The sequence below is a fragment of the Ovis aries genome, chromosome 1 (genome assembly GCF_016772045.2).
Source record: "Ovis aries strain OAR_USU_Benz2616 breed Rambouillet chromosome 1, ARS-UI_Ramb_v3.0, whole genome shotgun sequence".
Lineage (NCBI taxonomy): Eukaryota > Metazoa > Chordata > Mammalia > Artiodactyla > Bovidae > Ovis > Ovis aries.
The window spans coordinates 248,979,843-249,006,944 of record NC_056054.1 but is presented as its reverse complement, the minus strand read 5'-3'; the positions used below and the strand labels follow the sequence as shown (position 1 = coordinate 249,006,944).

At 45.2% G+C, this 27,102-nt stretch overlaps 1 protein-coding gene across 2 annotated transcripts in view; it reads left to right on the top strand.

The window, feature by feature from the left end:
- CLSTN2 (calsyntenin 2) overlaps window positions 1–27,102 on the top strand; it is a 745,380-nt gene that overhangs the window by 696,757 nt on the left and 21,521 nt on the right. For both annotated transcript variants that reach the window (XM_042236283.2, XM_060395246.1), the window contains exons 10-11: window positions 13,545–13,711; window positions 22,923–23,071. In XM_042236283.2, the coding sequence (XP_042092217.1) occupies window positions 13,545–13,711; window positions 22,923–23,071 (316 nt within the window). The remainder of the gene's footprint in view (window positions 1–13,544; window positions 13,712–22,922; window positions 23,072–27,102) is intronic.

Below are 27,102 nucleotides of genomic sequence, written 5' to 3'. Positions count from 1 at the left end.
ATGCCCCAGCTAGACACCACAGCCAGCCTGTAGATTGGAACATAGATTGGATGCTGCCCATAAGAAAGAGTGCTAAGAATGCACTTGAGTCAGTTCTAATGAGGTGGATGAAACCAGAGCCTATTATACAGAGTGAAGTAAGTCAGAAAGAGAAACACCAATACAGCATTTTAATGCATATGTGTGGAATTTAGAAAGATAGTAACGATGATCCTATACGCAAGACAGCAAAAGAAACACAGATGTAAAGAACAGACTTTTGGATTATGTGGGAGAAGGCGAGGGTGGGATGACATGAGAGAATAGCATTGAAACATGTATATTACCATATGTAAAATAGATGACCAGTACAAGTTTGATGCATGAAGCAGGGCACTCAAACCTGGTGCTCTGGGACCACCCAGAGGGATGGGGTAGGGGAGGGAGGTGGGAGGGGGTTCAGAATGGGGAGACACATGTGCACCCATGACTGACTCATGTCGATGTATGGCAAAAACCACCACAATATTGCAAAGAAATTATTCATTCCCCAATTAAAATAAATGAATTAATTTTAAAAAGAAAGAAAGGACCCTAATCATGTCGTCACTGTGAACCTTACCATGACTTCCCTAGTGGCCCTCAGGGACCACATCTGATCCCCATCCTCCCAGCCTCCAGTGGAAACCTGCAGAATCTCTAACTTCCTTAAGCTCCTATTAATACTTTCTCACCAGTTTCCTTATCTAGAGTAATACCTGTATTGCAAGGTTATTATAAGGACTCGGTGGCATTCACTTGGAGTGTGCTTGGCATGTTTCAGTTGAATGAATGTGTAAATTGGAAACATCTGCTGGTTGCCTCCTCTACCTCCTTCTCTGCTCCTTGCACCTAAACCCTATATGGCAGATTTTCCACAAGACCTTGGTACACTTTGGCTTCTGTGATTCGAGCTTCCCCACGGCTCCCTAAACATACTGACCTTCTCCCCTTCCCCAGGACTACAGGCCCTGGCCAGCCAGGTCCATCTCTAGGTCAGAAAGAAGGTTTCTGAGCCTGGGAAAGAGTCAGAAGACAAGCACGGGAAGATGGGGCTGATGTTGTAGGAGAGAACTCATCATCCAGGCTTCTGAGCGCAGAGACGATTTAGGTATCTTTTCTGAAAGGAAAGATAATCTTTGGTGAATTTTCAGCATGGGAGAAAAATCCCTTAAAGTCTTTAAAAATTGAGCTTTGGGGGATGAGTATGAGTTCCCTAGGATAATAAAGGTAGCAACAGCATACGCCATGGCAGAGCAGTTTGGCATCGGCATGCCCAGGGTGCCCTATCACTGGAATGTGCGTGGATCAGAATGAGTGGGGAGGAGGAGACAGAGCTGAGACCAGACCGTAGGGTGCATCTTGCCTTATTAGGAGCTTGGATTCTCATGAATATTTACACGCTCCCTGGAGCCATATTTTTGTCTTGAGTGGTGGTGTTGCTAAGTCGTGTCCTACTATTGCGACCCCATGGACTGTATAGCCTGCCAGGCTCCTCTGCCCATAGGATTCTCCAGGCAAGAATACTGGAGTGGCTTGCCATTTCCTTCTCCAAGGGATCTTCCCAACTCATGAATCGAACCCAGGTCTCCTGCTTTGCAGGCAGATTCTTTACTGACTGAGCTACGAAGGAAGTCCCCTTTGTCTTGGGAGGAGACATCAAAAGGTCTTTCAATAGGACACAGTGCTGTGAAATTGATGGTCTGTAATACAGCCTTTGCCTTGGCATGCTTCTAAGCCTTCCGAAGTCCACTTATACGCACATTATAAGCCCACTGTGTGAACAGGCGTTTTTGGGACTGTAATTGTGAGGAGTTTTTCAGGTACTTTTGAGGTTGGCAAGGGAACCAGTTCCCATTTGTGAAATTTCCATTCAGGGGGTTAACAATGGGGATGGAAAATAATGTGCTAGCAGCTGCTTACTGGGTGCTCCTGGGAACTCAGAGCTGGCACTCAGAGGCTCCAGCTCAGAGGCTGGGCAGGACTGTGCCGCCCCAGTTAGCCTACTGTGTCCTGTGGTTGAATCGGAAAGCCAGAGTAATCAGTGGAACTTCATTTTCATGGGTATTTTTCCAGTAATTAAAAAAAAATGAGATTTCATTTACACTTAAGAAATATTTCCAGGATGGCCTCAAGCGGGCAGCATATCTTAATTCTAGAGAAGGGCTTTTGAAGTCAGGATGAACCTTGCATCTCAAGAGAGTCCTTCTGTCTCTGTGTGGCTGCTGTGTGCCACCTAGCCATCACCTCTGTGCTCTGCGTCAGCGTTTTCAGGATGGAGTCAGAGCCTCTCTCCTGGCCAAGATCAGTCTGTGCTGACTGAGAAACCACTGCCTTTAGACAAATACCAGGTCCCTTGTCTCTCTCTGGGTCATGCCATGCGGGAAGATTGTTTAAAAGACTAATTAATTTGTCCTTTTCCTTAGAGTCCCTATTCATCCATTTCTAACAACAAAAATTCAAGTTCTACTCATATATGGTAAAAATTATATAATCTCCTTTGAGCCTGGACCTCTACCCTGGGTCCAACCACCCAGGGCCTATAACTCAGTTGTCATGGGAGTGAGTCAGGAAGGGTACTGATGTGCCAGCCACAGAGATGACCCAGCAGGTGACACTCCAGAGCACCTCTCCCCCATCACGACAACCAGAGAAGCTCTGACTTACTTATATAATGATATCAGAGCTAGAGTTGTTTTAATGAAATGGCTAAATGTGTTTGAAGAAGCATAGCTGTAAACATACACTTAAGAAGGTACCACCCTGCCCCCTGCCTGAGCCTTATCTGCTCTTGACACAGCTCATTACTGTCTTCCCTGCTTGTGGCTCTGTCCCCAGTGACCTCTGCCTCTGCTGGGGACTCTCCTCCAGCGCTCTGGACCTTGGCCTTCCTAGAGTGTCCAGCTTTGCCTCTTCCTAACGATGGCACACCCTGGTGTTGGATGAGGAGGGCCTTCTACCCTAGCTCCTGGTCTGGCTGAGTCCTACCCGCTACTTAACAAACAAAGCAGCAGGAGATAGATAGAGAAGGGGATAGTTCTAAAAATTAGAGTCTGTTAAGGAATAGACACAGAACCCCCACTTACTTGTGGCTTTTGGGAGGGGCTGAGGCAAAGAATACGAATGGCCAAAAAAAGGAATAAAAAGGCAGAAATGATGCTGAAAGTTGCAGTAATCAATAGCATCCGTTCCTCAGACAGAGGGGCATTGGAGCCACATGTGGTCCTGAGACCTGGTGTACATTTTCAGGTCATTATTTTTGCCAGACACTAAAATTAGTGCAGACTTGGAGCGCATGTCATCACTTAATAAACTTGGTCTAATTTAATACAAATTCTCTTAATAAAGTCTGTGTTGCAATTATTTCGCATCCCTGGAGGTCTCTGCTGCTGGGAGAGAAGCATGTGCTAGCATAGTCTGCCTTACATTCAAGTGGCATTTGCCAAGGGCTTCCTGAAGCATGGGTCCCCCAGGTTCCACAAGGAGGCCAAGGTCAACCTTGGGGAAACCATATCAGCCATCGCCATAGCCCCACACTGAAGAGTCACAATGCACCTTTGTTTATTCAAAGTTCTCAGAAACTCACCAAGAAACCAATCAGTTTGACATTACCTAACCTATGTTTCTCAGTCTTATTTCACTATGGAACTCACTCTTTGTAGATTAGTGTTCCTGGAGCACTGTTTGGGAACCATCTCATTGGAGTTATTAATGGAGGTCTCTATCTCCCACTAAGGCATGGATTTGCAGAACGCAAGGACTATCTGCTCTCAGAGACTCCCCTTCCCTCCTCTTTCCTCCTATTTTATGTCCTGGAGAAGGTCAAAAATTATTGGTTATTGAATTATATCCCAGTTTTGAGTCTGTTTTGACAAAGGTGTATGGCTCACGTCTGTCACACAGGGGTGACTAACACAGTGTCTCTTAGCATTGTCTGTATTTAAAAATCAAGTAAAGATGATTCTAGGCCCTAGATTTCATTTGGCATAAGGGTATATTAGTCTAAAGACAACACAGATGAAATCAGCTTTAAAATTTGGTGATTTATGTGTGGAAATACAGGATAACTGAGTTACAATTTTAACTTTGAATCTCATTCTGAAAGTTACATGAATTAGAAAATTTTAACAAGGGTCTTAGAGCAAAAAGACCATTTTAATTCTAAGTATCATTTTAACTTCTCTGAGAGACACACTAGGGCAAGGAGAAAAAAAGAGAATGAGACCCCTGAAGAAAAGGAAGACTCCCATGACATCATCTCGTCTCAGAGCTCCTTGGTTCTTGCTGGCACCAAAACTGCTAGTTTTGAGTTCCTGCACTGTGCTCAGCTCTGGCTTGTCTTCTCTTTAATAACCCTGTGTTGTGGATGTAATTATCATCTCCATTTTGCTCATGAGGAAACTGAGACTCAAAGAACATAAGGACCTTGGGAAGGGTCACCTGGAGCCTGGATTTGCACCGAGAACTGTGTCACCCACAGCCTTAATTACACTGCTACACCCTCCTCTGCTTCTAGAGATGTGTAGAACCAGATGACATTTAATAGCCAAGCAAGGAAGGCCAGAAGATTCTGGAATCTGCAGTCAAACCATTTGCCAAGACTCCCCAGGCATTCTGCCCCAGATCAGACAAAGTCAAGCTAAGGCCAAAGATAATGACTGGCCCACTGGGCATCTTGGTTTAATGGGAGGGCTGAATCTGGAGTCAGAAAAGAATTCTAGACCCTCACTGTTGCTGCTTACTTGCTCTGGGTCTTTGAAGACGGTCTTGCCTCTGTGCCCCTGGAGAATAGCAGAGCCATTCTGGTTGATATATGAGGGCCCTTCCAGTTCTGTGAATCTAGGTGCCTAATGCCAGAGTACTGACTTTTGGGGTCATCCCATAAGTCATATGTTTCTTATGAACTTAGAACCCACCATGTACATGTTGACTGAAAATGCTGGAAGGATGGAGACATAGCAACAAAGGGTCAAGAAAGCCCGCTGAGACTGTGTCACGGCCGGCCCTGAGGGCAGGGCATCCCTGGCCACCAGTGCTTACAGCTACAGTTCTAAGGCCAGCCCTGAGGGCAGGGCATCCCTGGCCACCAGTGCTTACAGCTACAGTTCTAAACCCTGGGGTTGTGTGCAGGTTTTGAAGCCACAGTTTATGGGAGTCTATTACACACTTCACTTAGTCTTTGCATTCAGTGGGTATCTCCATCACTGAAATGAGAGAAAGCAAGATTTCGAATGGTCTCACCATTTGCATTGCTCAAAATTGATAGCCAACCATCCGTGAAATTGTGTTCATTGAGAGGCATCCCCATCAACAAGCCATGCACAGAGCAGTATCCAACTCAAGCAGGAGGGAACATGGCCCCCACTCCTTTCTATGTGCTTCTCAGACTAAATAGCTGTGGGAATGACAGCAGGAAAAAAAAAAAAAAGACCAGCAGCATCCCACACATACTTTGCAAAGGGAAGCTACTTTGTCCATTCACACAACACAGGTCTTTTACTCAGAGGAAAGCGAATATTATTGATTCTAAAGCTATGTGTATAGTTGGTGGGCCCACCTCTCAGTGGAAAGAAAGCTGAATGAAAACTCGGGCTCAGAATAACACAAGCTATGTTAAATCACTTTTGCCAAAGACTATTATTTTGCAGGAGAACTATGTTTCCCAGTAAACTTGACACAAATCATTGGGAGTTGCTGCTGAAATCATACACTGTCTACAGAACTCCATGTAATTGGACATTCACCCTCAGCCTTGTATCAATTCCAGCCTGTCCTCATCTTTCTGAAGCAGCCCAATTATGAGATCCTCCAAGAAATTCTGCTCGAACCCTCCCAGCCATATGTCTTGTATGGCACTCAGGTCAAAAGCTTGAGAGCAAGCAAACCCTGAGTCTGAATCAGTTTCACTAACTTCTGCCTGTAGGGCCTGAGGCAAGTTACCTGGCTGCGAAAACATCATCTGTAAAAGAAGGTGTCGTTTAGCGGGTAAAAATCTGAATTCACAAAGAAAAAAGTCATTTTTCCACATCCATCTTGGTGTCACTTCCAGCCCCTCTTCTGTCTGAGTGGGGGGGATTCAACCTTGGCACATTTGGAATTCTCCCATTTCTTCAGTCACTCAGTTGTGTCTGACTCCTGCAACCTCATGGACTGTAGACTGCCAGGCTCCTCTGTCTGTGGGATTCTCCAGGCAAAAATACTGGAGTGGGCTGCCATTTAGGGTGCCAGCTGATTTCAGGGGGATGTATAAGGGGCTAGGGTGTTGAGGGGCCTCCAGTCATCTCTCCATGCAGGTGTCTACTGAAACGGTGTCCATCTCTTTGATCCTCAGTCTTTAGTGGTCCTTCGGGGTCATCAGTGCTCTGGACACAGAAATACCTCTGCTGCCTCTCATATCTCGTAAAACCATGCTTGGTCCCTCTCTCCATCTATCCTGATGTGCCAGGTTCGCTCTCTCTCCCAACATCACACACTGTTTCCAGGTGTTCACCCTCATTCTGCATCTCTGTCATCCTATCCATCCACCCCTCCCCTGCCACCCCCTAGTCTGGGGTATCATCTCCTAGACTGGGGAAAGGCAGGGTTTTTTTCACCCTCCATTTTCCACGGATGTTAAAGATACATCTTCCCCACCCTTCTAAATTTAGGACTTGAGATGAAATTGAGGAAGCGACTCAGCTCCAAGCCCCATCTTCTCTCCCTCCTGTCAACCGTACTTGCAGCAATGAGCACAAGATAGAGATGTGTTTAAACTGAGGGTAAGATGGAAGAAATCAGAAGAGACAGACTGTGATCTCAAAAGTACTATCCTGACACTTAAGCATTATTAAATAAAATACCCTGGGGAAAAAATCGTCATGTTTTAAGGACCCAGTGTGTGTGTGGTAAGTTGCTTCAGTCATGCCCAACTCTTTGCGACCCTATGGACCATATCCTGCCAGGTCCTTCTGTCCATGGTATTCTCCAAGGCAGGAATACTGGAGTGTGTTTCCATTTCCTTCTCCAGGGGATCTTCCCAACCCAGGGATCAAACTGCACCTCTTGAGTCTCCTGCATTGGCAAGTGGATTCTTTACCACTAGCACCACCTGTGTGTGTTAGTAGCTCAGTCATATTCAAGTCTCTGTGACCCCATGGACTGTAGCCCACCAGGCTCATCTGTCCATGGGATTTCCCAGGCAAGAATACTGGAGTGGGTAGCTACTCCCTTCTTCAAGGGATCTTTTGGACCCAGGGATCAAACCCAGGTCTCCTGTATTGCAGGCAGACTCTTTATCATCTGAGCCACCAGGGAAGCCCTGGGGACTTAATAAATCACTGCTATTATTTTTCCCCTCTGATCTGTTAGATGTATTTTCTATATCATGTGTTTGGAAATTAATCATGCACTGCCTTAGGAAATCAACTGAACTGGCAGTTTACTCTTATATTTTTATTTTACTTTTCCAGTGTCTATACTTTATTCTCCCAACTGAATGTGAGCTCCTGGAAAACACAGTCCTATCTTATCATCAGCTGAATCAAACAGAATGCTAGGCAAAGAGCAAACACTTTAAAAATGTATGCAGATCTAGCCTTAGGAATCTGTGTTTGCAAATATTTGGGGAAGGTTCTTTGTGTTGGAAATCAGGTTATTTTCTTTTCTTACAATAATTCATGAGCATGTGTATGTCTAAATGTTAGCAGAGAAGCCATGTGGTGTGTGCAGACACCCTAGATATTAAACAGAAAGATTTTTCAGTATATGTATACACTCTTTTTTTAAATCCTGCATCACAACCACCTCTGAGTGCAAATATATTTCTAGTTTTTGCTAGCCTCCTATTGCACAATGCTAATTGAATTGCTTTCTTGGAGTCGTGTCATTAATAAAGAGTGCACACAGGTCTAGGATCCTTAAGGCAAAAATAGAAAACATGGCTGTTTTGCTGAGTGAAAATAGTGTGTAGGAAGATGTTCTCTCACCCAGGAGAGTGTAAAGGATGGTGAGTGGTGAGTGAGCAGTTGAGGGGCTCTGGGTGGCAGACCACAAGGGCTCTCTCCCAGCCACACTCTATTTTTTCCAATTTAATTTTAATTGGAGGATAACTGATTTAAAATATTGTATTGGATTCTGCCATACATCAACATGAATCAGCCATAAGTATACTTATGTGACCTCCATCTTGAACCTCCCTTCCACCCACCACCCCATCCCACCCCTCTATGTCATCACAAAGCACCAGGTTGAGCTCCTTGTGTTTTATACAGCAACTTCCCAATAGCTATCCATTTCGCACAGGGTAACGTCTGTGTTTCAACGCTACTCTCTCAATTTGTCCCGCCTTCTTCCCCCACTGTGTCCACAAGTCTGCTCTCTATGTCTGTATCTGTATTCTTGCCCTGCAAATAGGTTCATCAGTACCATTTTTCTAGATTCCATATATATGCATTACTATATGGTATTTGTTTTTCTCTTTCTGACTTACTTCACTCTGTATAACAGGCTCTGGGTTCCTCACTACACTGACTTACATCAGTGTAGTCTACATCCACCTCACTACAACTGACTCAAATGTGTCCCTTTTAGGGCTGAGTAATATTCCACTGTGTATATGTACCACAACTTCTTTATCCATTCATCTGTGGATGGACATTTAGGTTGCTTCCACATCCTAGCCATTGTAAATAGAGCTGCAATGAACATTGGGGTATATGTCTTTTTTTCAATTATGGTTTCCTCAGGGTATATGCCCAGTAGTGGGATGGCTGAGTCATATGGTAGTTTTATTCCTAGTTTGTTTTTTTTCCTTTTCTTTTTGAGGAATCTCCATGCTCTCCTCCATAGTACCAGCCACACTCTATAGACTGGGCTGCCTAGTACCACCAGGATGACCAGCTGGTCCTGAGTATGGATGGCTACACTCACTCTCTAGAAGCCTACATTTCACCAATTACTCCTCAGATGACCTTGGCCACTTTCTTCTCTCTAAACCTGAGTTTGTTCCTCTTTAACCATAGAGGAAATGCCTACCTCTCAAGAGCTCTATGAAGGTTCAGTGAGATGATGTATGTTGAGGACTTCACATGGCATTGGGCACAGAGTTCCCGCCTAGTCATTGAGACTTATTGTTGGATCTGCTGCTCCAAGTGGGAGACAAGGCAGGAAAGAGATAACCACCTGCATGCCCTGGAGTGTGGCAGTCTACCAATCAGATCCAGGCTCATACCCTTCTTCCTGCAGCGTAACAGAAGTGTTCTTTCAGTAGGGCAGGAGCATGCTGATGGCTGTGGGGGGCACCTTAACCATGAGGGCCTCAGGGACCTAAATCCAAAGACCCCCAGATTGGCCCCCCTATACCCAAAGCCATGGCCTGAGAGATCATCTCAGGTCATCTCTCAAAGTCAAACCTGTGGACAGAGCACTTGATAGAGCTTTGTCCATTCATTTCCAATGTGAAGATATTCTGGGTAGTGTGAGTCAAAACAGATTAAACCCTTAAAGATGGATGCCCAGCTCCCACAGCTGAAGACATCCTGCAGTAAAGCAGTGAGGAGGTCTACTCAGGATTCGCTCAGCCTGCTGTACCCTCCTGGCTCTGCCCCGGCTCCAGGCATTGCCTTGGTTATCCCTGGTCTGCTTGTGGGATGGCTGCAGCCACTCTCAGCCTTCTATCTTCACAGAATGATCCCCAGGGAAAGAGAGCAAGAGTAGGTTCCAGAAACCTTCTAGAGAGAAGATGGAAGCTCTTGTCCAGAGGCTGCCAGCCAGCTTCTCTGCTCATCTCATTGGCTTAAACTTGATCTCCTGATTACCCCTAGACCAACCCTGTGGCTTTTTGGATGCCAGGTGCTGATTGGCTTCATGTGGTATGGCTAATCCCAAGTCCATGCCTGATTCAGTCACTGGAGCAATGGAGACAAAACAGCCTGATGGACAGTGAAAGTGAAAGTCGCCCAGTCATGACCGATTCTTTGCAACCCCATGGACCATACAGTCCATGGAATTCTCTAGGCCAGAATACTGGAGTGGGTAGCCTTTCCCTTTCCCAGGGGATCTTCCCATCCCAGGGATTGAATCCAGGCCTCCTGCATGGCAGGCAGATTCTTTACCAGCTGAGCTAAAGGGAAACCCAGCTTTGACTAAACAAGGATCTTCCTGACTCAGGGCTCTAACCTGTGTCTCTTGTGCCTCCTGCATTGGCAGGTGAATTATTCACTAGCTTTGAATAAATAGAGTCCAGCCCTGGAACTCAAGTCAACCCCCCAAACTTCAGTGCTGCCATTGCAAGAGGGAAGGAGTGAGGTGGATGCTGGAGAGATGCCACAGATGCTACTCTGCTGAAGCATCTCCTTCAACCCAGCCAACAATTAGGAAGTGTCCACTGTGTGCTAGACAGCATGTAGGAAGCCCAATGACACCAGGACAGGGGCTCGTGTTGTTGAGAGGGATAAATGAGCCAATGTGTGCAAAGTACCTGCGACAGTCCTCAGTTCCCCTACTACCTGCCCAGTATTGTCTTCACTACAATGAATCATGCATGACTGCTCCCTTCCAACCAGGAGACAGACTTAAATAAATTCTAGCAATGTGTGAGGATGGGCAAGAGTAAGCCACCAGGTGGCATAGAGCAGAGAGATCCCTTAGGAGTAAGCAGAAGCCTGGCTTCAAGACGCTTATAGCCCAGTGGTTCTGAACCTTGACTTCATGTTTGATTCACTTAAAGGAGATAGACAAATGAATGGATAAAGGTGAGGTATGTATATAAATACACATATATTAATATAATGTTATATATATATATATATATATATATATATATGACTTTGAATCCACCGGCCAATGCAGAAGACACAAGAGACGCAGTTCAGATCCCAAAGTCAGGAAGATCCCCTAGAACAGGAAATGGCAACCTGCTATAGTATTCTTACGATGAAAATTCCCTAGACAGAGAAGCCTGGTGGGCTACAGTCAGCAGGTCGCAAAGAGTTGAACATGACTGAAGAACTGAACAAACACACACACACACAAACACACACACACACATACACACACATATATATATAATGGAATATTACTCAGCCATAAAAAGAATGAAATAATGCCACTTTGCAGCAACATGGGTGGACTTAGAGATATCATACTGAGTAAAGGAAGTCAGAGAAAGACAAGTATAATATCGTTTATATGTGCAACCTAAAAAACGATACAAATAAGCTTATTTACAAAAGAGAAAGAGACTCATAGACATAGAAAACAAACATGGTTACCAAAGGGGAAAGAGAGGTGCAGGGGAGGGATAATTTAGAAGGTTGGGATTAACATATACCTACTACTGTATATAAAATGAACAACAAGGACCTACTGTATTGCAAAGGGAACTATACTCAATATTTTGTAATAACCTGTAAGGGAAAAGAACTTGAAAAGGAACATATATATATATATATATATATATATATATATATATATATCTGAGTCACTGTGCTGTACACTTGAAACTAACATGGCATTGTAAATCAACTAGACTTCTATAAAAAAAAAAAAGGTCATAACCTCTGTGGGTGGGATACAGCACCAGAAACAGTTTATTCTTTTAAAGATTCCCCAGATGATTAAAATGTGCAGCCAAAATTGACAACCACCCCTTATAGGCTCTTGAAGACATGAAACACACGTGCATTAACTGACAATGCTGAGTTCTTAGAGGGGCACTGAAATGAATTATCTGTGTTCCAAGGCTCAGGGCAGGGAGAAGGCAAGGTGAGCGGAGAGCTTGAGGGGCCTTGGAGAACCAGTGGGATCTTCCTGACCTGAGCACCTTGGAGGTGGTATCTCAGTGTGGGGAGGAATGGGTGAGAGCAAAAGCATGTGTGCAAACATAGAGGGTGTGTCATTCTGGACCCAATCAGAAGAGAGAAACCACACAGTAATTTCAACAAGAAAATATAAAAACTCACTGACTATAACAGACCACTAGAATAATGAAGGATTAGCTGCTAAGAGGGAACTCTGAAGGCTATAAGAATGCAGGTATCAGGATGCCCACTCCCGTAAGACTGAGACAGGGCCCCCAGTGTAGGGTCCTCTGCCACCCAGGCTGAGGTCCAGGCTTTGCTGACACAGCATCGCTCACTCATGGGCAGAGAAGTCACTGTGGTGTTACTCTGGCAGAACCTTCTAGAAACCTGCTCTCCAGGTGCTAGAGAAACTGATGAGGGGGCCACTGAGGCAGCACAGGAGAACCAGGAGGCAAAACCCAGCAGTGTCCCCTACAAGTGAGTGCAGGCTCAGAAAGGCTACAGAACCTCCCACAGGGAATTAGCAAGGCTAGAGTTCTGCCCAGATCCATCTTTCCTGCACGTTTGGCTACCTCTCTGAACGAACTGAAGTACAAGATCAAAGCTCAGGTTGTTGACGTAGGCTGCCCCCGGATGGAACAGTGTTTGTGCTCAATGAAGTCAGTGGGAAGGGGCTCCTGGAGGAGGTGAGGCTTCCACTGGACCTAAAGGGGCATTGATGTTAGGGAACTTTGGGAAATGAGGGAGAGAATGGGAGGAGGCAGCTTCCAGGCTGCCTTTGCAACACAAGCCACACTGAACTATTTCCCCAGCTAAAGAGCTGACCCGGCACAGACAGGAGAAGGACATAAGTGAGGGGAAGAAGGACAGAGGTAGAACAGAATCAAGGAAGCCCCTATATGACAAAGAACTTGGATTTGAGCAGATATGAAATCAACTCCGTGAGAATCAGAGCCCAGGGACTCGGGGTTCTCGGACCCATCAATCGCATGCCAGACTCTCAGTGAAATGAACACAGGGTAGCAGATGCCAGCTCTACAGTCACACAGACCAGAACCAGAGTGCCGGCTCCAGCGTTTAGCCGTGTGTCCTAGGGCAAGTCCCTCCACCTTTCTGAGTCCCAGGGCTCCTTATCTGTCATTTGGAAACAATGACTCCTCTTTGCAGGCTCACCCCAATGAAGTCCCCAGCAGACAGCCTGGCACACAGCACATCTTTCATCACTGGTAGATTCCCGCTCCCCTGCTTTTGCTCTGTAGGCACTTTCTGTCTTCTAAAACAGGAGTCCCCAGCCTCCAAGAATCTAATGCCTGATGATCCAAGGTGGAGCTGACGCAATAACAATAGAGATAAAGTGCACAATAAGCTTAATGTGCTTGAATCATCCTGAAACCACCCCCTCTTCTAGTCCATGGAAAAATTGTCTTCCACGAAACTGGTCCCTGGTGCCAGAAAGCTTGGGGACTGCTGTTTTAAAACGTTCTGTGCCTCTGAAAGTAAATGTTTTAAATTCAAGAGTTCCAGAATCCTAAATAGGTGCAGCTGGGGAGTGCCAAGGTCTTGGCAGCCAATAACATCCTCTTGACATTCTGTGTTCACAACTCTGCACTCTCCACTTGGAAGGAAAAACTCAGGTTTAAGAGACACAACCACTGTGTCCTTGGCTCCATGGCCGGATGGCACCATGAAGCAATGTTGCCTGCCCAGTCTCCACAGGGCAGATAATGGTGCTTCTTTATCTTTTAGGAGGAGAAGTCACCAAGCCACGCTTTGCTCAATTCTTCCACGGCAGCCTGGCCAGTCTCACCATTCGCCCTGGCAAAATGGACAGTCAGAAGGTGATTTCCTGCCTGCAGGCCTGCAAGGAAGGGCTGGATATCAATTCCCTGGAAAGCCTGGGCCAAGGAATAAAGGTAAGAAAGGAGCCAGCCTAGCCCCCGGTCACATGGTGCGTTGTGAGGGGGAGGCACCCAGCACCAGTGCACTCCTGGAAGCTGAGTTGGTCCTCGTCATGTGACACAGGGACGGTGCCACGGCGAAGGTGTAGCCACAATGGGGAGAATCATGACCGTGACTACACAACAGACTTTGTGCTATCTCCTGAAATTCCTTGATGCAGCCTGAGGACAGTCAGTTCGATGCACAAAAGCAGGCACACGTTCAATGTCTGCCTGAAGGGAATTGTCATATTTCACTGTTTACCCTGGTGGTGGGCTGCTTTGTTGTTTATTTGCCCAAAGCAACTGAGGGATCACGCAAGCATACCTTTCAGAAATTTAAAAAAAAAGTAGAATTGAAAGTTTGGACCATGGACAATATGAATTAGCACAGAAGGTCATCCTGGTGTGGGGCGGGATCAGAAAGCAGATGCTGAGGGTCACTGGGTCCTCCATTATTAAGCTGAAGCCCAGATTGGGCTTCAGGCAATGTCTCTCATCAAACAGAATACTAGCAGATTTACGGGGATTTTTGTCACCCATGCACGCTATAACGAAAGTGATCCCAGGGAATCCCAGCTACATTTTGAGAAAAGCTCCCCCTGAGGGGGCAGGATATGGCTGACTGTCCTCATCAAGCCCCTCAGCCCCAATGGGCAGGGATAGCTCTGGCTTCACCTGGACAGGGAGCACGTGCCAGCCTCAGGCCTCAGGGTCCTGAGCAAAGAGGGGGTAAACATCATCACGGCCTGAGCTCCATCATAGCGGATCCCAGTGGGAACAGGCAGTCCCTTGGCCTCCTCTCTGGGAGGGTGGCCCTCCCTCTGCCTCTGGGAACACAGGAGACCCCTGAGAAGTTTTCCCAAGGAGGCAGTGATCAGAGCGGAGGTTTCCCGCTGCTTCCCATCGTCCGCACTCAGCCCTGTCCATGGAGCTGCCCTGCCTTCCTGTCCCCAGCCAGAACCCAAGGAGTCACCCCTCCAACAGAGGAGTCTCTTGCTTACTTTCTTAGTGGCCAGCTGCTTGTGGGGCTGTGACTCAGGCTGGCCTGGAAGGAACCAGTGGTCTGGGTACATCATGCTTCTCCTTCCGTAGCAGTCACTTCAGCAAACATTCCACGGACAACTGCAGAATTCACTTCTAGTCGGAGTAGAGGGACACAGAAGTGAATGGTTCAAGCTTACTGTCTTTGGGAAACTCAGTGGTGCAAGCAGATACCTGCAATTTACAAGCACCAACATTTACTGAGGGTCTCCCAGGTGCCAGGCACTGTTCTAAAAGCTATGTGGATTTAACTCCCTTAAGCCCTTGGGTAACGCTATGATAAAAGAATTATACCATGAATATTCCCATTTTGCACATGAGGAGTGGAGACCTGGAAGAGAAAGTTTCCAAGGATCTCGGAGTGAGTAAAGTGCGGAGCCAGAATGTGAACCCAGGCAGCTCTGACCCAGAGCTTCAGAACTGGGGCATGGGCAGTGAGGGAGGGCTCCTTGGAGGAATTCGATTCCTCAGGCAAATTCTTTCTGAGCACATTGTTAAGATGAGTAAGAACCAGCCAGAAAAAAGGGAGGGAGTGGTGAGGGAGAGGGCAGGGAGGTCACTCTAGAAGGAAGGTCAGTGTTACAAGTACCAAAATTGCAGGAGGAAAGCTAGAAAGAGACCAGAGAGGTAGGCAGAGGCCACATCATGGGGCCTTGTTAATGTCTGATATTTCTTTTTTTGGCAACAGTCATTGAAGGGCTCCATCCATGCAAGGGAACATGGTCTAGACAAGGGTGGGGTTCAGAATGCTCACCCTGGGACCTGGGTCAGCGGGAGATGATGGGAGGAGTACATGGACAGTGTAAAGAATGGCTTTCCAAAACACTGTTTAACATGCATGAAAATACACACTCGGGTGCTCTGGATACACAGCTAATCACCTGTCATCGAAGGAAACTCACAAGACCACATGAATTGCACAGGCCAGCTTTCCACTGGTCAGTTTCCTGGCAGCTGGCCCAGGCCAGGCCCTCATGGCACATTTCAGACGGGTATTCTCATAGGCAGAGCCTGGGGTTTGATCCTTGATCCTCTGTGTGTGTTCTCTCAGTGTCTGGTCAAGCCAGTGAGGCAGAAATCTGTCCTCCAGATTTCTGAATCTGTCCCCTCTCTGACTCTGGATTTGCTCCCTGCCTCTGGGTGGATCTTTTCTGCTCTGGACCATCCCCTGGGGCTACAGTGTCAGGACTCCAAGCGCTGCAGAACAAATCAACCAAAGGTGCTGCACTTAAAAACCACACATTCTCAGAAATATGAATTAAGAACCATAGCAATTCCTACCTAGTGATCATAGCCTGTGAAAGAGGAAGTGCTAAATTCAGTGGCACCCATAGATGTGGGGGGCAGAGGAGGCTAATCCGACATTTTAGGATACCACCTGCTCAGAACCTGCCACGGCAAATGATCCTATTCCATCCCCGGGACGCAGCAGGCAAGAACTAGATCACGTATGAAAAGTTAATGATAACACACATGACTTACGGTGCACTCACTGGGGGCTATTTTAGGTTCATTATCCCTACTTCTCACAACAAATTAAGTATTATGACCCCATTTCAGATATAAGGAGATTGGGGCTCAGGGACTTGTCCAAAATAAGTCTAGGCTCTTTCCTCCACACAGCTCAGATTAGAAGACATTCTTGAAAATGATTAAAATTGCTTCCTACCTGTATTCCCTCTTTTATCCCTCATTTTGTTTTTGAATAATGACTGGTGTTTCCTCTGAGCTTCCCTGGTGGCTCAGGGATAAAGAATCTGCCTGCAATGCAGGAGACAGCAGGAGACTCAGGTCCAAGCCCTGGGTCGGGAAGATCCCCTGGAGAGGGGCGTGACAACCCACTCCAGTATTCCTGCCTGGAGAATCCCATGGACACAGGAGCCTGGTGGGCCATGGCCCACGGGGTCACAAAGAGTGTCAGCATGGCTGAAGCGACTGAGCGCACTGCACGCGTTTTCTCTACTGCCTCCCAGCCTTCTGCTTCCTCTCTGGCTAGGCCAGAAAAGCCAGAGCCTCCCACGAGCCAAGGAAGCATCTTGGTCGCTCACATGGACCCAGACGGGTTCCTCTTCCCACTTGTTTTCCTCTGGAAAATGTGCGTTTCTGTATATTTCACCAGCTTGACTGGAGTGAGTAAATGGCCAAGATGGGTGCTGTTATGTATCCATACAAGACACAGTGGAATCGGCACATTGCTGAGGAAAATCTGCTTTTGATTTTCATAGCCTCATCCCTGCCAATTTGTCATCTCTAGTGTGGAAGGGTGGGAAAGAAGAAGAACTTTGGGACAAAACACTTCTAGGCTCAAAGCACATTATGGCTATTTCTGAGCAGGGTGACCTTGGGCAAGGTACTTTAATCCTTTAAACCCCAATTCCCTCATGTATAAAATGGACTTAATATCATTGTGTAGCAATGTAAGAATTGAAAAATACATATATTTTATATATTCTTACATATATTTATATAGCAGATATAGCAAAGATATCCATATAGATGAGGTATAGATACAAATCTCCCCTAGAAAACCTGATAAATAGGCTTTGAACGAATCAGTTCCCCTCTCCTGCTGGATTGACCTTGCAGTTGGCATTGCTGCTGCCCCAGCTTGTTTTGAAAAGTAAGCCTGGGTCATATTTGCAACAGAATAGCCTCTGTTGTCGGAGAAGGCAATGGTACCCCACTCCAGTACTCTTGCCTGGAAAAATCCCATGGATGGAGGAGCCTGGTGGGCTGCAGTCCATGGGGTCGCTAGGAGTAGGACATGACTGAGCGACTTCACTTTCCCCTTTGACTTTCATACATTGGAGAAGAAAATGGCAACCCACTCCAGTGTTCTTGCCTGGAGAATCCCAGGGACAGGGGAGCCTGATGGGCTGCCATCTTTGGGGTCGCACAGAGTCGGACACAACTGAAGCGACTTAGCAGCAGCAGCAGCAGCCTCTATTGTGGTGAATCTTCCTCTGGCCCAGCACAGAAAAGCTGGCAGGTGCCCAAGGGAAGGGTAACATGCCCAGAGTGCCGTGGCCAGTCTGTTCCCCAAGAACAGGCCAGGGCTTTGGGCAGGGATTTCACTGATCTCCCAGCCTGACCCTCCAGGACAGCTGACCATTCTGCAAAGGTCATCTGTCTAATGACTCCTTGGTTCAAAAAAAAGAACCACTGGCTACAGAGCTGCTTTCCAGGCTGAGTGAGTGCTGATTCCCAAGAACCCATCTCCTGCCCCTGTGGCAATGCCAGTACCATTCTGTGTCCTGTAGTACCAGAGCCTGACCTTTAGTCATGCCACAAAGACAACACAGCATACAAATAAAACCTACTCTAGCGGAGGATTTTATTGATCTTGCAAGAAAATATGTTGGTATCTAGGCCAGCGCCCACCTTATGCCCTGTGGCAGCCTCTGGGATGCTCTGGAAGCCAGAATTGTGTATTCACTAGAGATCCAACACATTCCCTAACCCATCCTCTCTCAAGGAGGCTGCAGTGGGAATGCCTTCTGCTGATGCTGATGCCATGGGTTGCTGCCAATCCATTCCTCTGGAAGCACTGCTTGATTCTCCTATGCAGCCCTCATTCAAGGCTCAGAAATCAGCCTTTTCTGTGGGGGACATCACCTTGTCTCATGTTTATCATGTACTGGACCTTGTGATGCTGAAAAAGTCAGCCAACCCTGTCCTGGAGGTGCTTGCAATCTGCTGGGGGAGGAGACAGACAGCAAAAGCACCAGAAGACTTCTATAGCAGGGATTGTAGAGATGAGGGCAGGGGAAAACATAGAAACTTAGGTGGTATGTTTAGAAGAATGAGCTTGAATCTGCTCAGATCAGAAGTGGGTGATTTGTAAAACACTGAGAACTACTGATGATTCACCAGTGTGTGGCATCTCCACAGCTGAGCACTCTAAGCTAGTGAGTCAGCCCCAGCAAGAGAGAAGCCAGCTGGGGGCCTACTGTAGCATCACCCAGAGGCTGTGCATATGTCCAGAGGCTCCCAAATCCAACACAGGGAACAGTGCTTGGGACCACATGTCACAGCTCAGAGAGGCTCTGCTCAGGGCTTTGAGGATGGGAGAAAACTGGATCATAGGGAATGATGAACAGTGAGGAAAACGGTACCAGCATAGGCAAAGCCTCAGTTACAGTATTAAGAGTTATGATAAAAGTTATTATAGAATGAGTACCTTTTTTTAAGTGCTAGATATTTTATATACTTTATCTTACTTAAGCTCCAGACAGGTAGATATTAATATCCCCATTAATTTCAATGAAGAAATGAAGTCCAGAAAGGGGAAGTGAATAGTCCCAAGCTGTATCCTGTAGCTCATTCTGGACCTGGGGTACAAGGTTTACACAGCCCATGACCTTTCAAAAGTACCACATAGCCTTGGGGACATGACTCATTTCTGGGAAGGAAGGGCTGAATTCTTCCCATGGATCAAACAATTGCAATAGCAAATGACTTCAAAACTCTATCACTTAGTGCTTAAAAGTTTATTTTTCTCCCACACTAAGTCAGGGAAATGAGGTAGGCTTTCTACCTAGAACACCAGAGTTAAGAAAGAAAACAGCTAAGGCATCCAGCAGGGCTCTTCACTACCTCAGCCCAGAGTGCCTGCATCACTTCCTCTCACATGCCATTGGGCAGACACAGTCACATGACCCACCTGCAGGTGGCTTGAGGCAGCTAAGAAGTACAGCCTCCAGGAAGGAAAGGAGAACACAGTTTGGGAAGCACTGATGATGGTTTGCACCAAGGCTTGACTGAAAAGACAAGTGACTGGAAAAAAAGTCCTTTCGGGGAGTAAAAAGAACTGATACTGAGTAAAATATGGGTTGGAAGACCATTCACTCATTCATCTAACAGGGACTTCTGGGCACTCAGGATGAGGTTCTAAGATTCAGGATAAGAGGCACAGCTCCCGTCCTCAGTGAGCTCACGGTCACTGCACTATAACTATACTACCGTTTCATATGAGCTTCCCAAGTGGCTCAGTAGTAAAGAATCCTCCTGACAACGCAGGAGTAGCTGGTTCAATCCTTGGGTCAGGAAGCTCCCCTGGAGAAGGAAATGGCAATGCACTCCAGTATTCTTGTCTGGGAAATCCCACGGACAGAGGATCCTGGGCTACAGTCCAGGTGGGCTACAGTCCATGGGATACCAAAAGAGTCAGACACGACTTAGTGACGAAACAACAACAAACCATTTCATAGGTGCTGTAGGAACCCAGCGGGGACATAAGTGAGGGAAGCCAGGGAGGCTTTAAGGAGAACGTATCAATGAAACACTAGCATGATACTTGAAAAAGAAAGGATTGCGCGTCTGTTGGCTGGGGCCACCATGGGCGTTGCGTGTGCTCAGTTGTGTCCGACTTTGCAACCCCATGGTCTGTAGCCCACCAGGCTCCCCTGACCGTGGAATTTTCCAGGCAAGAATACTGGAGTGGGTTGCCATGTGCAGTGGCTCCACAGTGCTCATGAGACATCCACATGCTAGTGGGGTCCAGACAGAGAATGAGAAGCTCTTGTGAAGACATCCAGGTCATATCAAGGAAAAGCTAAAATAGATGTTTCCCTTAAACCCTTCAGAATATACTGAATCTACCTCATGGAAAGAGCAATGCAAAATAAAACTACAGTAAGATAGTATTTATCACCTATCAGATTGGCAAAAATCCTAAAGTTTGACAGCATGCTCTTTTGTTGAGGTTTTGAGAAAAGAGCATTCTCATACACGGTGAGAGGGAGGGTATAGTGATATAATCCCTAGCAAAGGGAAATTTGGCAACATTGTTAAAAATTAAACTGCATATACCCTTTGACCTAGCAATTTCACTCAGGGATTTATTCTCCAGATATATTTACACACTTAAAAAGCATTATATATAAAAGATTATTCATTATGGCATTATTAGTAGAAGATTGGAAACAACCCAAATGTTCATATTAGAAGACTGGTTAGATAATTTATTTAATATTAAATAATATTATACAACTTAAAAAAAAAGAAAGAAAAGACCTCCAAGACACAGGCTAAGTGAAAAAGAAAAGTACAGTATAGCATGTAACAACCTATCTTTGGTGGAAGAAAGAAGAAAAATGGGAATCTATACTCACTGATTACACATTCATTAAATGCTTAGTCAGGATAGGCTATGTTATGCTGCAGTAACAAATGACTTTAAAATTTCAATATATAGAAATTTTTTAAATTGTGCACACTTCATGTCCACTAAAGATTAGCTGCAACTCTTATCCATACCCCCCTCACTGTGAGACCCAGGCTGTTAGACCATTGGGAAGCTTTTCAGTTTTCATGGCAGAGGAAAAGGGACATGGCACCATGAATTAACTGGCTGTTAAATCTTCTACCCAGGTTGTGAACCAAATAATACATTGGCCCACTCTCTGTTAGCCAGGCAAGTCACATGACCACTATTGAGTGCAACAGGACAAAAATGTATATCCTGTAGAAGGGTACCATAAGTTACGTGATTAAACCTGTTGACAGGCTTGTGTAAGCCTCTCACTGCTGCTGCTGCTGCTAAGTCGCTTCAGTCATGTCCGACTCTGTGCAACCTCATAGACGGCAGCCCACCAGGCTCCCCTGCCCTGGGATTCTCCAGGCAAGAACACTGAAGTGGGTTGCCATTTCCTTCTCCTAGGAGGAGAAATAACTAATTATGAGTAATAATGCAATTTGTACTAAGAAATTAATGGAACAGTTATCACCTGTGGGATGGGGTTGGGGAAATTAGTTTCACAGGAGATAGAAATAAGATGGACAATTTCAGTTAGCACACACACACACATACACACACACAGTTGTTGTTGTCTAGTTGCTCAGTCGTGTCTGACTCTTTGCGATCCCATGGACTGTAGTCTGCCAGTCTTTTCTGTCCATGGGATTTTCCAGGAAGAATATTGGAGCAGGTTGCCATTTCCTTCCTAACCCAGGGGTCAAACCCATGTCTCCTGCATTGACAGGCAAGTTCTTTACCACTGAACCACCAGGGAAGCCCCATATATATATATACATATATATATATATATATATATACACACATATATATATATATATATAATTTATATATATATACACACACACATATATATATATACACATATATTCATATATATATTTGAACCATGTGGATATGTTATCTATTCAAAAATATAAATAATTGTTGGCAAGTAGCTACATTAAAATATATCCATGTCTCTCTCTGACACGAGTACTGGATACAAAATCTGAATCCACAGTTGAGTCCCTGACATATTATTGATAGCCGTTCCTAATAGTTATTACTCAGAAGTGTGTCTAGGTCAGTAACTCAGATTAGTACAAAAGCGGTTCTCCACACTTCATTCAAAAATAAAGTAACTGCTGGAAGATGGAATAATACCATGGAAGAAACAGAAGTTTGGATTGAGTTTATCTGGTTTGAGAACCCAAGTGACTCAGTGGGTAGCATCATAGCCCCTTGACCTTTACTGAATGTGAGATACCAGGGACCCCAAATGGAATGGATAGGCAGGTGACAGGTATGTAAACATCAAGTGCTTAAAAGTCCTGGGAAACCAAAGTTTAGCACTAAGAAGGCAAGATCAAGAATCAGATCTAAGAGAGAGAGAAGGCCATTAACTTAAAAATGAACTTTATGATTGGAAGCTGAAAAGATGGGACATGGGGTGAGGAAGTGGAGTGCAGGGTGAATGAAGGGGCAGTTCAAGGTCAAAGTCAAGACAGCAAAAGGAGCTGAAGCCCCTGGTTTCCAGGCTGTCAGCTGAAAGGGTGGGCAGTCCAGGAGCCGAAAGTTTCTGAGAAGGACCTCACAGTAGCCTCGAGCATGAGCCCACCAAAGGCTGGACCCCAGGAGCATGATGACTAAAAAGGATTCATCCTGTGGCTCAGGGTGGCATTCCCAGGAGTTTATAATCTCAGGCAATCTTACAGAGGAGAGTCCCAAAGTCCACCAGGGGAGAGTAGAGATTGTTTGAGGGATTAAAACAGTCACTGTGCACACAGCTGCTGCACTTCCACAAGCTCTGGAGATGCCTCAGTGGCCTTTGTATGGAGATGGAGGGTCTCCGTGGAACTGTGAACATGCCTGACCATTCTCTCCTGTGATACCCTTGTCTTCCAGTACCATTTCAACCCCTCGCAGTCCGTCCTGGTGATGGAAGGTGATGACATCAGGAATATCAACCGTGCCCTCCAGAAGGTCTCCTACATCAACTCCAGGCAGTTCCCAACTGCGGGTGTGCGGCGCCTGAAAGTCTCTTCCAAAGTCCAGTGAGTGGATGCTAGGCAGCCTGGGGCCCAGCCAAGGCATCAAGGATAGTCCCTGGGATATTCTCTTGCAAAATAGGATTCACCTCTCTTCAGCTGCTGGCAGCTTCTCTGCTGTCTGTCCCTTTGAGGCCACCCCAATGGATTTGTGTTCTCCTTTTGTTTTTTTTTAAGTGAAATATAATTGATGTAAAATATTATGTTAGTTTCAGGTGTACTGCATAGTGATCTGACATTTGCATACATTATGAAATGATAACCATGATAAATCTGGTTACCATATGTCACTATACAAAGTTATTACAATGCTATTGAGCATATTTCTTATGCTGTATGTCACATCCCTGCGGATATTTTATCACTGGAGGTGCGTACCTCTTAACTTGCTTCACCTATTTCACGCCAACCCCAACCCCCACCCTCCTGGCCACCGCCTGTTTGTTCTCTGTATCTGATTTGGTTTTGTTTTTTAGATTCCACATATAAGTGAAATCCTACAGTCTTTCTCTGTCTGACTTATGTCACTTAACATAACATCCTCTATTCATATTGTTGCAAATTGTAAGATTTTATTCTTTCTTATGACTTAGTAATATTCCATTGTGTGTGTATATATATATATAAAACTTATTAGTGCTATAGTATTAATATATGCATTAGATATATACTATATAAATATATACCATAAATATGTCTAATTATATTTTAAATATATATACTACATATATATATACACACACAAATATGTATTTACCATAAATATATAAATCCACACCTTCTTTATCCATCTATCCTTGGAGTGTTAGACTGCTTCCATATCGTAGTTAATGTATGTAAATAATGCTGCAGTTAGCATTAGTGTGTATATATCTTATCAAATTAGCACTGTTCAGGAAAATACTCAGAAATGAAATTGCTGGATTATACAGCAAGTCTATGTTTAGTTTTTATGAGGACCCTCCATACTGCTTACCATAGTGGCAGCATCAATTTGCATTTCCACCAGTAGTGCATAGAGGCTTCTTTTTCTCTACATCCTCACCAACACTTATTATTTATTTTATTTTTTGTATTAGCCATTCTGATAGGGGTGAGGTGGTACCTAGTGGTTTTGATTCACATTTCCCTGATGATTACTGATATTGAACATCTTTTCATGTGTCTGTTGGCCATCTGTAAATCTTTGCAAAAATGCCTGTTCGGGTCCTCTGCCCATCTTTCAGTTGGGTTATCTGTTTTTTGCTGTAGAGTTGTAAGAGTTTCTTGCATATTTGGGATGTTAACCCCTTACTTTATAGTGTATGTGCTCAGTCGTGTCTGACTCTTTGTGACCCCATGGACTACAACCCACCAGGCTCCTACGTCCATGGAATTTTCCAGGCAAGAATACTGGAGTGAGTTGCCATTTTCTATTCCAGAGGATCTTCCCAACCCAGGGATCAAACCCACATCTCCTGTGTCTCCTGCATTGGGAGGCAGATTCTTTACCACTGTACTACCTGGGAAGTCCCCTTTACTATATACATCATTTACAAATATCTTCCCCATTCATTAGGCTGCCTTTTTATATTGTTGAGAGTTTCCTTCACTGTGCAAAAAGCTTTTTAGTTGCATATAGTCCCATGTGTTTATTTTTGCTTTTGTTTCCATTGCCTGACGAGACAGATCCAAAATAATATTGCTGAGACCGATGTCAAAGAGCATACTTTCTGTGTTTTCTTCTAGGAGTTTTACGGTTTCAGGTCTTACTCATTCTGAGTTTATTTTTGTGTATGATGTGAGAAAGTAGTCCAGTTTGTTTCTTTTGCATGTCCAGTTTTTCCATCATTTGTTGAAGAAGCTGTCTTTTCCTCATTTTATATTTTTGCCTCCTTTGTTATTTATTAGTTGGCCATCTCTCATGAGCTCAGTTCTGAGCTCTCTGTTCCGTTGCGTTGGGCTACATGTCTTTCTTTGTGCCAGAACCACGCCTGTTCGGATCACTCTAGATTGGCAGCATGGTCTGAAGTCAGGGAGTGACTTCAGTGACCTTCAGCTTTGTTCCTCTTTGTCAAGACTGTTTTGGCTTTTTGAGAAAGGTTTTATACAAATTTTAGAATTTTTTGATCTAGTTTGGTTAAGAAAAAATACCCTTGGCATTGTGATAGAGATTGCATTGACTCTGTAGATTGACTTGGATGGTCACTTTAATAATATTAATTCTTCGAATCCATGAACATGCCATACATAACTTTCCATTCATTTGTAACATCTTTAATTTCTTTCATCAGTGTCTTGTAGTTTCTGATTATAGACATTCTACCTTCTTAATTAGATTTATCCCTAGGTATTTTATTCTTTCTGATGCAATTATAAATGGTTTTCTTTTTCTTTTTCTGATAGATCATTGTTAGTGTATAGAAATGTAACAGATTTCTGCATATTAATTTTGTATCCTGCAATTTACTGAATTCATTTATTAGTTCTCATAGATTTTGGTAACATCTTTAGGATTTTTCTATGTATAGTATCATGCTTCACAAATGTTTATTAATTGAATTAAATTAACCAACCTAGCCTTGATAGAGTTGCTAAATATAATAAGTATGCAAGAGAAAGAGAAGGCATAGTTCTTGTCCCCAGGGATCAGAGTTAAATTAAGGAGATGAGACTATCACTGTGACATGTAGATAACACCTTTACTGGTCTATCAAATTGTTTCTCAGCCAAACATCTGCCTGGGAGGGCCACTAGGAAAGGGATCCCAGAAAAACTCCTGAGAAGTACAAAGGGAATCACCTGGCACCTGGAGCTATTAGGAGGACCCAGAAAGACAGACAGCAAGAAGGGTGGGAAAGATGGGTCTGCTGCCTACCACGTTGTTGGGCCTGGGACAGATGCCAAGACAGGGCTCACAGATGGCAAGTACATCCAGCAGTTCTAGTGATGGAGAAAGTGTTCCCACCTCCACACTAACGATAATCCCTGGAGGCTACAATAGGGAATAGGTAGCTGACCTCCAGGTCAGCCCTACACTGTAGTGAAGAGAGACCAGATTGCTGGTCTCCAGCTCTAGGACCAGGCTTCCATAAACTGGCAAGGGGAGGGGCTGCTGGGGCCACAAATGCCAAAAAAATGTGGGAGCAAGAGCCCACCACCATGCCCACACCTAGCCCACCCTGGAGAAGATGGAGTGGCTCAGCCTACCCTGCCCCCAGGAACCTTGCCAAAGGATGTAAGCTGATGGCTGCCACCAGCCGGAGTCCACCATCACTCCCAGAGCATCCATCTAGACCCTAGGGTTCTCCAGGTAGCCTGGGTCTTGGTCGCGAGGAGCAGCAAAGTATGCCAGTGACACACAGGCCTGATGAGGTCTGGCGAGAGTGTTAGTCTATCAGCATTTACTGAGCTCCAACCATGATGCAGGCTCTTGGGTGGCTTCCTATCTGCATGTCACCTGCACTCAAGCCTTACTACTATAAGGTAATCATTGTCCCATTGTATAGATAAAGAGACTGAGGTTCACAGAAGTCGTGCTCCCTGCCCAGATCCTCCGAGCCCAGGAGTGGCAGAGTCGGGTGTGGACACTTGCCTGTCTCACTCCCCAGGCTTTGCTCTTGTTGTCACACTACCCTGGCTCCCAGGCATTTTTGTGGCAGTGCCTCAGGACAAAGGAGTGTGGTTACAATAGCAGTCTGCTGATACATCTGAACAGGCATGCATGTGTGTGATACCCTCATAGAGAGAGAACACATACACTGCTCCAGCAGACAGGGGAGACTAGCCCTGGGGTCTCACCTAGTAAGATGGCTGTAACTAACCAGCGAGATGACAACTTGTTTACTAAATCCTTATGCACAGAGCGAGCAGTTGCTGTCTAATTAATGTTGCTGTTGATTACTTTGTTAAAGGATAATTAAAGGTTTAATGGTTACTTGTTGCTGGGTTTAGAAAATTCCCATTTCTCCTAGAAGTCAATCTTTTTTTATGTCCCTAGATTGCTAGGAGTTTTGACTATATATGTGTTCATGCTCAGTCATGTCTGACTCTTTGTG